Genomic DNA, 13,781 nt, shown 5'->3' on the forward strand with positions numbered 1-13,781 from the left:
GTTCATTACCGGATTGAATGCACACGGATTCTCTGGTTATCGTATTGATTAAATCAAGTTGCTTTGTTTCTTTTTATTTCACTTGAGGATTAAGGTTGCCTATGTTCAATAAGAACTCATATACTTATGAATCAACTTGCACTTACAATGATCAAATCTGTGTTAAAAAATTTTTTTTTACGATGCATACAAAGTATATAAAGTAATAGAAATACTTTGTCTCTATGTTGAATAGTTAGATATGATAACATCGCCTTAGCTGCTAAACTGCAAGTTCCGGGAGAATCACAAGGGTTTAAGCTGGTTTTTATCAATGTAAGCGGGATAACACGCACATCATTAAGCACGGTTGTAGCTTTATGGTATGATACGATACTAACTGCAATCTTCCCTGCAATCATGAAGATGAGTAAAAGTAGTTGAACAATAGGAATGTGGGCAGCTTTTGTTACCTGAATTTGAGAGATAAATAGAGCTCCGGACATATCGTTCTTGTTACTGTGTGTCAGTTGCCATGATTTTAGAGGGTTGGAGAGTCAAAAAATGGGATGGAAGTTCTTCTCATATCATACCTTCTTAGGAATCATCTGTATGATCTTATTTATAAAAATAGTTTTCAGTGTTGATTGATGGTAGGGGCCTGGGCATCCTTCAGCAGAGAATGACATTTTAGCAATGTTTGGTTGCATTTTTTTTTATAATTAATTCTAAGGGAATGGTTCATCTCTGTCATTTGATATTTCCAACTCTACATTTGATATTTCCATGAGGCGCATAGCATCATATAAGAAAATAACTTCTTAAGTGAGATTTCTAGTCATAATAGGCTGAGATTTGATTAATTCAAACTTCTGTTTTTTCCTTGTTGTCGCAGATGGTAGCTTATACATTAGCACTCCCGTTGATCCTATTTTCATCTTTTTGCCAATTTTCTGCAATGCGCGATTAAAGGTAATGAACAATGTAAGATGAGATGCGTTTCTCTTGCTGAAAGTAATGCGCGATTAAACAATGCCGGAAAAATTGTGGAGAAAAAATAGCACATTTCATTATGATTTAGTTCATGGCTAGTTGCTGTGTAAGGTTCTATTCGTTTACTAGCTATGTCATTTCTGAAATAATGCGATATTTTCTTTTTCACCGAAGAAAACTCCTTGACCACTGTATATAGTTACAGGCTTTTTAATTTTTTGTATGTGAGAACTATTGTTTAGCTATAAGTGGTGCTAAGCTTGTGACCATGCTTGCATGTTGTAGCGGGAGGTTTCTGTTGATGATATATTTTGTTGGGAAGGGTTGTATTAAGATTCTGTTTGATGCACTGTACTGAATGAAATGCTTCTGGTTGATATTTGTGATAGGAAGTGCTTGTACAAATTTAGGAAAAGCATTGGCTGAATATGATTTCAGCAATTTCAGAAGACCAACAACAAGAAAACTAGGAATATAACACACAAGAATACTTTTTTATTGAATGTTTTATGAAAGAAAATATAAGATACAAGTGGATATTCAATTGGAGAGGAATATCTGGCTCTCCCAAATCTTTAGACGCTGCTAGAACCCAAAACCTAAGAGAGATCTCAAATTTCAGTCAATTTCCAGATGTCCTAATTCTGGCAAAACATACTACTGAATACATAAAATTCAAAAGGAAATTTCTAAACAGCCCATACTTTGAAATTTTCCTCATAACTCCCTAAAAAATCCTCCCTAAACATCTATATTGGCCCCTGCGTTTCGAGCGGCAGGGATGTAAGGCGGGCTCTGTTTCGCCTCGCTTAGAAACGGGTCGGTCCAGTGTATAGGCTGGCTGGGCCGATCTAACAATACCTCCCTCCCAAGACCCGCCTTGTCCACAAGGTAGAAAGATGTCATGCTCCTCAGCTTCCTCGTCATCACAAACGGTGAGAACCTAAAGAGTTTGGTTCTTGTTTCTGTGTCTCGATGTATACCTCGCCTCACAGCTAAAACGGAGCCCTTCGTCCTCTTCTCTTGTAATTCCATTTCTTTGAGCTTCTTGAAGTTATTTTCGGGTCTTCAACTACCATATTCTCCTTTTAGGTCTCCTGAAAAGTATCCAGTGTCGACTCCTTAGGTGCCAAAAAAGTGGTTGTCATCCGGTACAAGCCTCCTGAGCTGCTTCCTCCCGCTCCTCTCTCCAGGTAGCTCTGATCCTCCACCAACAGAGCTAGCTTTATAGCCTCTCCCTAGTCACGAGACCTCATCACTCTAACCGCTACACGGATCTCTGGTTTCAGTCCCTTCATAAAGTTCCTCTCCAGTACAATCTCTGGAAGCTGATTGGCGAGGTACTCAAATTGATTACGGTACTCCACCATTGCCCCCTCCTGCATCAAAGATAAGTACTGTTCATAGAAGTCCCCTCGCCTGCTAGTTTAGGAATATTCCAACAAGCAGTCCTTAAGCTCCTTGGTTTGTATTGATCGCCTTGTATTCCTCCACTAGTACCATGCTAAAGACTTACCTTCCAAGCACATCCCAGTTGTTGTCAGTCTCTTCCCCTATATCAACCTGTTGACGGTAAAGTACATTTCCACCTTATAGATCCACCCATGGGCATCATCTTTCTTAAAAATAGGCATCTTCTGCTTTCTCACCCTCAGATCGCCTCCGTTCCCTTCATAATTTCCCATTCCTACATGGTTTAAAAAATCGTTCGAGGCGCACACCTTAAGGATCACCTCGAACTAAGGCGCACAATGAGCTCCTTGAGGCTTAAACCTTGCTAGTGCTAGTGAGGCTTACGCCTTTTTTAAATGAGGAACACGCCTCAAGGCTTAATGCCTCAAGGTGTTTCGAGGCAACATCTCATTATAGTTAAGTTTTATATTTTTTATTATATATTATTATTAACAATATATATACTTTATTCTATTATACAAAGAGAATAAACAAATTAGCTATCGGCAACTGAATAAGGTTGAATGGTTGTGTTATATTTAATAAAAATTTAAAAGAGAAGCACTTCAAATTATAGAGACAAATAACTGTTGATAAAATAAATCATTTGGTTTTTAATAATATATTTTCTAACGATGAATGAATAATAACAAAAAAAGAGTAATATGTTTAAATTTGAAAATGGAGACATGCATTTGATGATGAGAAGAATGAAAATTTATATTATGTTGAATCCAATGTTAATTAATATGAGAGTTAAAATAAAGGTTATAATTGATGAATATTTAGAAGATGACAATGTGTTAGAATTTGAGAATGATATAATTATTACACGAGGGCTATTATGAAGAATATGAAAGTAAGAATGAGGCTGCCGTGGATTCTAATATTTATGATGTATTTAGAGTGTGCAACTGCCTTGATATGCTTATATTTGCGTGGAAAAGTGTGCAATTGCATTAATGAGCATGCAATCACCTTGACAAGCATACAATCATCTCTAGAAGCATATATTCATATGAGAAGCATGTAATTATCTTGGGAAATGTGCTACTACTTCAAGAAGCATGCCATCATTTAGAAGCATTTAAGTACATTGAAAAGCGTATAAGTATATTGTGCAAATACTCTAAAAAGCATGCGAGCATACAATAGAGATGCTTCGAAAAGGAGATAAGTATATTGAAAAGTATGCATATACATCATACACATGCATTGAAAAGCATGCAGATGTATTGTGTAAGTACATCAAAAAGCGCATGTGTGTATTTTGAATTAGAGAAGTGAGCTATGCATATGCATAGAAAGACGTGCACTCCATCTAAAAGAATCAATGATAAAATTAACTTAGCCACATGTGCTCCGATAAATGCATCAAAGTCCTAAATTTAAGGTCTAAGAATGTTGTGCGGGCCAAAATAAAATAATTGAAATTTGAATTCACTCCGTTATGAGAATCTTGCTACCATTGTTGAAAAAAGAATATCCATTTTTGAAAATTCATACTCTCCTTTAAGTGCAAATTCAAGCTATTATTTTTATATGATGTTTCTCGAGCGAGCCACTCTACCTATAAGATATGTTCTAAGACTTAATCCATTCAATTAGATTATTTAATGGAATCTTGGACCTCACTATAGTTTACCTTCTCTTGGAAGTTTCTTTACTGAACTTGTAGGATCAGTTAGGGATTCTTCAACATATTCTATCAGCCTTCCCCATCAACAAGAGGCTATATAAGACCAACCCATAAAGGATAGTTGTTGCTTGTCAATTTTATTAAGGCGACTTAACTCAGCATGTTAGGATGCGTGAATGTGTTTGAGAAAGAGTGGGAAGTCATGGTGATCGTATTGTTTCATAAAACTAGAGACGAGGGAGAGCTAGGGGTGTAATTGAGTCAAGTTGACTTGTGAGCTAGCTTGATTTCAACTTGATAACTGGCTTATGAGCCGAGTTCGATGAGCTAGTAAGCCAAACTTAAGCTAGCCTCGAATTAACTCGTCAGCACATGATCTAACTCGTTTAAAAATAGTAATATTAAATATACTTAAAATATACAAAATTTTAATAAGTTTAGCATAAAGTTGCTAAAAATATTTAAAATTTATATTTCTCTTCATGTAAGTGTTTTCTTATCATTTCTCATTGAATTTTTTTCTTTTTACCGTTTATTATAATAACTCCCTGAATAATAATGATTTTGTTCTTTTTATTATAAATGTTAGATTGTGAGCCCACTCAAACTTATAAAATTAGGCTAGAGCACGAACTCAATTAATCAATCTATTATCTCAAGTCAACGATAACAAGTTCGACTCGACTCATTTACACCCCTAGTTACAGCACAATGTCATATGGTATTGAGTTATATGGAGAATCACCTTTGGTTATTCTAGCATTGATATAATGAACAGAATGAGATTACAGAAATGAGGAGATTATAGCACCTACAGATGGATCATGCCACTGGAAAAAGGGGAAAACAGTGACGAATTGTTCTATTCCTTATTGAACTAGGGCTGATTTCTTTATTTACCCAACAACAACATAAACTATTGTATTCACTATTCAGGTCCTTCCCAACAAGAGTTAGTCTGATAACAACCGCGAACTCTCTTTAAATTTTACTAAACCAACCAACAGTACTAGGGTACATTCCTCTAACCGCAAATCTTTATGATAGTAACCACAAAAGATTAAATTTACCCAAATGAAGCACTACCCGTCTAACCAAACTTTGGTAACTTTGTGAAGTAAGAAAGTCAACTTCTTTCTCTCTCATGCCATGAGTTCAGCTAATGAAGCGAAACTCATACAACCTGGGCATGTCAAGAGCACAAAGCATGCTTCCTCACCAATTAAAAATAATGATCCCAATATCCATTCTCATGCACTGCAGTTATTCGATCATAATCACTCACCTCCCACTTAATGGTAATTAGTACTTAGCCTCCCACTTAATGGTAAGTAGTACTTAGGCACAATAGCAAACCAACAACCAACTCCAACAATAGTTTCTATTTGTGCCAAAACTTAGATCAACATTATAGATTGTTATCACATAACTCTACTACATAAGCACTCTAAAGTCAACTGAAGTAACACACTTGAAGCTGATATAACAAGCAAAGATTTCCTTTTTAACAGGAAGTTGAGATTTTTTTTTTACATGTTGGAGCATTTTGATCTTATGAAGCAATGAATAAAGGATTTATGCCTATTTTTTCCCATCCTAAAAGAATAAGGTCTACTTAGCTGCAAGAAGATTTACCTAAAATAAGTTTAACACCTCATAAAAGACAGTAGGAATAAATGGAGGATGATAATTCCTAAATCCGATCTGAAATATTTAATTTGAGGCTAATGATGATAAAGTTTCTAGTTTGGAATACGTGACAAAGAAAGAATTCATGTGGAAACTATTGGATTGAGTATTTTAATCATATGCACTGGATGCACTGGATCAGAGACCTATTCGTGTGGAGATAGCAAGGAAACTCAGTTACATAAGTTTAATAGTAATGAGTTAGCTAGTGGATCTCTGCTGAAGCTCGTAAGATTTTCAGAGGAAGCAATACATTATAGAAAAAAAGTGGATAAAGATGTATGCTGTGGCATGCATGGGTAAAATAATTGAACTCGTGAAACCAACCAGACAATCCATATGGTGAAATAAATGGCATCATCAATTGTCTTGTGTTGTTTATTTTATAAAAGGGAGTACATGGAGCAGTGATTAGGCTGACTTTTATGACTTGAGGTCATATTTTTGAATTATGGAAAGAATCTTTTTGATGAGGACATCAAAACATGGAAAGTTTACTAGAGGCGTGGCCGGCGATCTATGGCCACGATTACACCGCTCTACTTTTGATTTTCATATTTATTATTGATGTATTAATTTTATTTATGAAGTTTTATTATGCTTTTCCATTTTTTCCCTTAAAGGCTTAGGTATGTGTAAGCCCTAGGGGCATAGTAGTACTTTGTATTTTCTCATTGTAGGGACTATTTAAAGCCTCCCTCTTCTTCTTTGAGGACTAATGATGAATATGAAAGAAAATTTCCTGCGTATTGCTCTCTTGATGTGAGAGTTTGTGAGTCTTGGAGAAATCCCTAGGAGAGGGAAATCGGATTACCCACCAACCTTGGAGACGGCCGGGTTCGTGGTTCTTCTTACTTACCTTTCTTTTGTTCCTTTTCCTTCCCTTCCTCCTCCTCCATTAAGCCACCAACCACCCCATCTAATTCCCTTCCTCCCATAGCCGCCGACCCTGTCATTCCCCCACCCAACCGCCGACCATCACCCTAGTTGAGACCGCCGGCCTCCATCCCACTCCCCTCCCTCCACCTTCAACCCCCATTAATTCTTGCCTTTTATATAATTCCAGTTTTGGAAAATCTTAATTTCAAATTTCAAATCAATTTTGAAATTTGAATTGTTTCCTAAAATAGAAATCTATTTTAGGAAGGTTTCCTAATTCTCATCCAAATCAAATTCCAATTGGATTTGATTTAATTTCTTTGGTTTCAATTAAGGACCCCATCTAGGCAAGCATTAAAACCCCTCCTCAAAACCCTCTCCCTCTCTTAATGCCACCGGCCCGCCTAGCATCCCCATCCTAATAAATGCTCTCCTTTAAAACCTCCAATCAAATCCCAAATAGATCCCCACATGACCGGCCCCTTCCCTCTTCTCCCCAAATTCAAATTATTTTTCAATGTCAACCCATTAATTCCTCCTCACTTTAGGAATTAATTCAAGGTTTTCTCTCCTAACTCTCCCTTTCCCTTTACCAAGCCGCTGCCCCCTTTGGTTTTCCCAAATCCTATGCACAAATCTCTCCACCCATTAGCTTTTCCACATAGTCCTGAATAGCTCAATATCTGTCCAGAAATTCTGGACTGAGAGGAAGCTACCCGGACTACCCTAACTCAGCAATAATACTGTCCAGATGGGATCCCAGCTGCTGTTTACTCCCTGTTCATGTGTTGTCCAGGGATTCTAACCGCCTTCCTTGCTGTCTAGTTGTTTGGAGAAGGTTCCAACTGCTGCCAGAGGTTTTCCGGATGTTGAAGTGTGCTGTCCAAAGGTTCCTGCAGCCACGAACTGCTGTCCAAGCATTTGAGAAGGTTGAATCTTAACAAAGGGTGAACTCTTACCTCCTCTCTTACCTTCCTCGTTGATCCTTCCTTGTGGCTTTGATTGATTCATGCAAAATCTTGCAACGCTCTGCTAAAGCCTAGTATTTGGTAGGAATTGTGTGAGAGATCTTTCATAGCACTACTCTTATTGTTAGATTAGAGATTTCTTGTTGAAACTTATCTCGTATGCAACGTCAAGAATAATTGATTGTTATGTGGTTTTTACTTTTCGCAAGTAACTTGGCCTAAGCTTGTGTTTTATTTCATTGTTTAACTCACCATAAAGCTTAATTAACTTGTTCTTAATCATCAAGTGTGCAAAATCCTTATCTAAATCATAACTTCATATATGTCCTGCATCACTTTCTCTGATGTAGAGGTATGGCTGTAATCAACTTCTCTATTCATTTCCCTCTTTGGCTGGAAGTTTCATACTCTGTTATTCTTTTATGTATGGCTCTTAATTAATAATTATCACACTATTCTTCCCAAACACCTTTTTTATTACTTTTAATCACTACTATGAGATGTCATGAACATGTATTTTAGTCTTTTGAAATGATTATCATTTTTTGTTTTGTATAATCATATTTGATTTTTATTATTATGATACCTTCTTTACTAACCTTTTTTCCCTCTTCATCTGTGCTTTTAATGCTCTTAGAATTCTTACTGATGATTGTATGTTTCTTAAAAATGTAGAAGGGAAAAGAACAAGGAATGTTTAGGCAAATTGATGAAATTTTATTTAATAATGACTATCCAAGTTATCAGTGCCTGGTGTCACTTGCAGAACAATCTATGCAGTTGGTTTGTGAGGTTAAAGGTAACTTCTTTTATTTAATTTCACGAGACTCATTGTGGATTTAATCGATTATTGATCTATAGGAAATTGTTTGATGAAATAATGATGTGAATCAAAGAAGGAATTGCGTGCGGAAATTAAAACAAAAGTTAATTAAAACTTGCCAATACAAATTTATTACCAATAAAATAAATGATTAAATTTATTCTAGGTAATCAACTCGCTTAGGCGAAGATTTGCTTTGAGATAACCAAACAATTCATAACATTTCCAAATAAACGAATTACTTAAATGCTCATAACAAAATCCCACAATTAATAATGAAAAGGTTCACCTTGAGCACCCTCTCACTCGTTCACTCTTGGGCATTAGCGGAGAAGAAAGAACCACACGAAGATGGAGAGCACCACTATGGAAAAGGAGACGAAGGACTTCGTTACCGGAGAGGTAGCCTGATGTAAAACGTACATGCACGGATGATTGAATTAAGGAAGTTTACACGCTTAATTTTTAGAGCACAATAATTATAAGATTTATCTTGATGATAAACGACAAAATAAAGCGATAAGGTGATAAAATAAGCTTAGGCTAAATCACATGCGTTGAAGTTAAGATTGCAAACTAGTCAATTAATGCGACGTTGCATACATGATTGGTTTTCAACCATAAATCCCAATGCTAACACTAAGACTAGTCACTACGAGGCGATCCCTCACTCAACTCTTCTAATTACTAGGCTTTAACGGAGAAGAATTAGCAAGTTTGTCGTGAATCAACATATAACCACAAGTAGTAAGTGCACTAGGAAGATAAGAGAGTTTGGAGGAGAGTTTACCCAAAGAAGGGGAGTTACGATGTTCCGGTGTGGTCGATTATGAGCTTGGGGAAGAGCGTTAGGCGGCATCCATAATACAACATGAAATGACCTATATATAGGTCCCAACACAAAAGAAAATACAATGACTCTATTGCCCTCGGGGCTACAATCATGACTCAGCTCATACTAAGGGTACAATAGGAAATTCTAAGAAATAAAATAAAATGCATAAAAGAAATACAAAAGTAACTAGAAATATAAACTTTGAATCGTGGCCGTCGATCTGCGCTGTCTCCGGCGATACACATGTCTGAACCTCTGGTCGATGTCCACATCAGATTTGATGGCTGAATTCAAACTCCAAACCAGGGGTTCGGCGGGATCTACCAGGGCAATGAGGGGGTCGGGCTGGCTGAGAGGCGCGGGGGCTGTGCTGGGCTGTTGGGTGGTTTGGCCGGCGGTAGGGGGAGGAGCTGGGTGCTCTCGGCCGGCGGGATCTAGTGGGGGATTTGAGAAGGGCGGCTGCAGGGAGGTGGAAGACGGGCCAGGGGAGGGTTGGGCGGCTGGGATTTTGGTGGAGAAGGGGAAAACAATGAATCCGATTGATTAAAACCAAGAGCTCACTGATGTGGGCTGTTGGGTACTTCGGGTGGAGCCTCTCCTAGGCCTCCATTCTTTCTCTCAAGCTCTCAAGCTCTCAAGCAAGAAAAGAAGAACAAAATCTCAGAATTTTATTAATCAAACATTAAGCTCATACAATAGGAAGAGACCTCTATATAAAGGCCTCCAAAATATGAAAATAAAATGACTCACATGCCCACCGGGCTACAACAAACACTAAGCCTTCATAAGGGCAAAATAGTAACTAATGTTTGAAATAAAAAGATACATGGAAAATAACGTGAGATGACGTGGTAACATCAGAAATATAAGCTCCCAATCGTAGCCGTCGATCTACGATTCCTTCGCCGGTAAACATGCCTAAAATGTCTGTCGATGACCTCATCAAATAACTTCTCTTGTTCTGTTCTAGGGCTAAGGACAGCTACATTAGTTGAAAGTTTCTCCTCATATTTCAGTAAATACATCTTTAGAAAAACTGTAGGGGTTTTGAAACCTTAAATTAATTTTTGACAGAAAAAATGGGTAAACATACTCATGAGATTTTAATACTTTCTATTCTTTATATCGACAGATTATTTATCCACACACAAGTACAATAGAAACTTGAACACAGGCTCACAGCAACAAAATCCAACTCAAATATAGACTATTGCTAGTATGCCTATTAACTTTTAAGAACAACACATATAACCAAGTAGGAGCCTAATGATATTGTTTGAAGGAGAAAACATCAAAGAAAACCAACAAAGAGTCATCAAAACTATTTCTAATCTTGCAGATCAATAATTTTTCCGTTCTTGTGAATTGCAATTGCCTTGTTTGATATCTTTCTTTTCCATCAATTCAACGCCTTTATTTCTGCATTATGGAACTGCATTATCAAGTTAGATCTAAATAGATATATTCAGGAATTTTGTACATTCCGAAAAAACCCCGGTGCTTATAGTTTGATAAATCACACATTCATACTGCCTACAATTGCTGTTCACAGAAAAGATCGCAATTTGATCCATTACCAGAAGCCAGTCATTTGTATGTAGCGCTTGGCTTTCAAATTTCTTTTCTCTTTTAGGATTTACTTGGACAATTCAGGAATTTGTCTGTCTTAGGTTGCACTCATTTGTAACTTTGTTTGTTTCACAGTTTATAGGATTTCATCATTAAAAGCTCTCTCCAATATTTCTATATTTTAGCAGGTTGTTAGACTTTCTTTGTCATAACAGTAAACAAAAACTTATTGATTTATCAAATGACAGCATATTAATGTTTTTGACCGATCATTTGCTGCATAAAAATCAAAATAGCGCTCTAAAGAAAGCTTTTTTTTTTATATATCCCTATAATTTACAGATTCCCTGTTGTCTGGTTGCCAAGTGGGTCTTGTCTGGATGAAATTCATATATTTTTTTGTCTCAACTCAATTGAGTTCATTCTCTTGTTTGTTTCTCAGAAATTGGTTCTTTGAAGTTTTTCAGGCTGGATGATTCAAAGGTTTTAAGTTGGTTGTGCTGTAAGGTGCCACTTTCGCTTACTGCTATTCTTTTCAGATAGTTTCATATTCAGACTTTCTCTTTATTCTTTAACACCTTTAGATATAAAATATAAAGCTCTATAATTCATTATTTGCTCAAAGTAAACAGATACTGCGAACCATATACTTGCTAACTGCTATTTTACTTTATTTTTCTTATGCGTTCTTTGGGAAATTGCCTCAGCATTTTCTGAGTTTTGATTTTTTTTTTCTATTTTTTGTATGTCTGAGGTTTCTCAGCAGGATGTTGTGGGATGACTTCTCTTTAGAAGCCAAGCTTCCAGAGTTTTTTTAGGCTTTCTGCCCATCTTAGAACATGGAAAAGTGTATGAATATCTTGATAATGGTGAAGATAACTTATTACATAAACAAAATCTCATAAATGGCTTAAATTATGTAAATTAAAGATTTAATTAAATTTTTAACTTTTCGTAAGCACATTTAGCTTTATTTTTTATTTTTTGAAAGTTGCATGTTGCATTCATTAAAAGAAATAAAAGGTGTACATATCAAGTATGGAAACACTAACTGTCTTCCCGATCCAAAAAACAAAAGTGGGAAGATCTAAAACTAAGAAACTAACCATACAAGTATGACAAAACAAAAAGAAAGCAACAAAGACAAGGACAAGCACCTTTGAATCACAAGGAGGCCCACCCCGATTGCATGCCCTCGAAGATCCAGTAGTGCTTAAAGAACAACTCCAGAGGGGGGAGATACCTAAGTTAGGGGTCAACACGCTCGAAGGCGGAGAGATATCCCATTGCTCTGGCAGCCGGATAAGCACTACCTTCATCCTAAGGCATGAATAAGGGTAAGGCTTCATTGTTCCTCAAAGGGGACAAAGTCCTCGCCTGTGTCAGCTTGTAAGTTCTTCCTCCTCTTCCTAGGCAAGGTAGCAATCGGCCCAAGTTGCAGAAGTTGCTTCTCCATGAATGCTTTGGATGCCTTATGTTGTCGCTTGGAGAGATACACAGTCGTGGGAGAAGAATCTTGGGCTGGCTTTTCGGCATTGAACACAACCCTCTGATCATTGGGAGGGCGGCTGCTCGGGTTGACAATTCTGTTGGATATGTTTTCTAAATGTTGTCTTCTATCTGTCTCGGTTTGGGGAGGGCGGCGAGTCTCAGACTATATGTTCGGCCCACTAGCTGGAGGCACTATTGGGCCCTTCGGTTTTCCCTTCTTCTTGCGGGTGACTAAGTTCCAATTTCCCAACGATTCCTCATTTTGCTTCTCCCGATTAAGGGGACCGTCCATGGTTGGTTCACCCGGCCTAGCCAGGTGGTCATTGACGGGTTGCTGCTTGGACTGGGGCTGCACCTCGGGACGCCCAGCAGGTCGGGCATTGGCGGGCTAAGGTGAATAAGCTTGGTTAGTGGAAGGTCCCTTGGATGCGTAGTCAGGGCGGCAGCCCCCATTGACGTGCCCAATAGAGCCACACTCAAAGCAGAAGTTTGTGAGCCCCTCGTATTCAACCCGTTGGAAAAATCTGCCGTGGATCCCATTGATCCACACTCCCGACAACAATTTCTTCGAAATGTCAATTCGAACACAAATGCGTGCGAAGGATGATTTACCCCAAGTGCTAGTATGCGAGTCCATCCATAGCGGCTCGCCTAGAGCGTTGGCAATGCGGGTAATGTTCTTGATGTCCCAATAGATGACGGGGAGTTGTGGTAACCGAATCCAAATCGGTGAGCGAAGCCCGTGAAGCGAATTGGGAGAACAATTAGAGGTCCATTTGTCCATCCCAATTATGTTGTCCGCAATGATCCAAGGTCCGCTAGAAAGGACCGCGTCCCTAGCCTCAAGACTTTGAAAGATGCAAATAAAAGTATTGGAGGCGATGGTAACAACCTCGAACTCACTAAAGTGGAACCACCTGCGCTTGAGCTCACTCAGCAGGTAGGTGAACAAGATGCGTCTGCCCATTAGCTTAGCCACAATTGCTAAATCCAGCTTGGCAATTGTGGGCTCCGAAAATTCGGCCTCGGCCTCCACTCGCTTATCTTATTCGGCGAGGGAGTTTTAACGAACTAAGTTCCGGGGTAAATTTTGGAAGGCAGATGGGTTTGTAGATAAGACACTACCCAGAGATTTCGCCCTCATTTTGTGAGGACTTTATGATCTGAGTTCTGGTTTCCTATAGGCGCAAGCCCCTATAGTTAATTACCTCTCCCGATAACTTTTGATTAAGGCTAGTCATCAATCAGATACGTAGAGGATACGTGTTATCTGGCATATAGTAGCAACAATAAGTATGGAATTTGGAAATTGGTTGGAATTTGGATATTTGGAAAAGGTTTGAAAAGTTTGATATTTAAAATAGAAATTTCACCATCGTGCACTTGAAGCGGATGGTGGGGGAATGGATGATAGACCCGATCAAGATCCCATGGTTCTGTCATCTCGGGCCATCGTGGTCCCTG

The 13,781-nt window shown here is 38.1% G+C and overlaps 1 protein-coding gene across 3 annotated transcripts in view; it reads left to right on the top strand.

The window, feature by feature from the left end:
- Positions 1–874: 874 nt before the first annotated feature.
- The window catches only part of LOC110101373 (ribonuclease H2 subunit B), a gene marked incomplete at its 5' end in the record, with an annotated part of 39,719 nt that continues 26,812 nt past the window's right edge, over positions 875–13,781 (top strand). For all 3 annotated transcript variants that reach the window (XR_002303687.2, XM_020829243.2, XM_020829244.1), the window contains 3 exon segments: positions 875–951; positions 8,275–8,398; positions 11,269–11,333. Coding sequence is in view for 2 of the 3 variants with exons in the window: in XM_020829243.2 (XP_020684902.1) it covers positions 875–951; positions 8,275–8,398; positions 11,269–11,333 (266 nt within the window).

This window comes from Dendrobium catenatum, unplaced genomic scaffold, assembly GCF_001605985.2.
Source record: "Dendrobium catenatum unplaced genomic scaffold, ASM160598v2 fragScaff_scaffold_488, whole genome shotgun sequence".
Lineage (NCBI taxonomy): Eukaryota > Viridiplantae > Streptophyta > Magnoliopsida > Asparagales > Orchidaceae > Dendrobium > Dendrobium catenatum.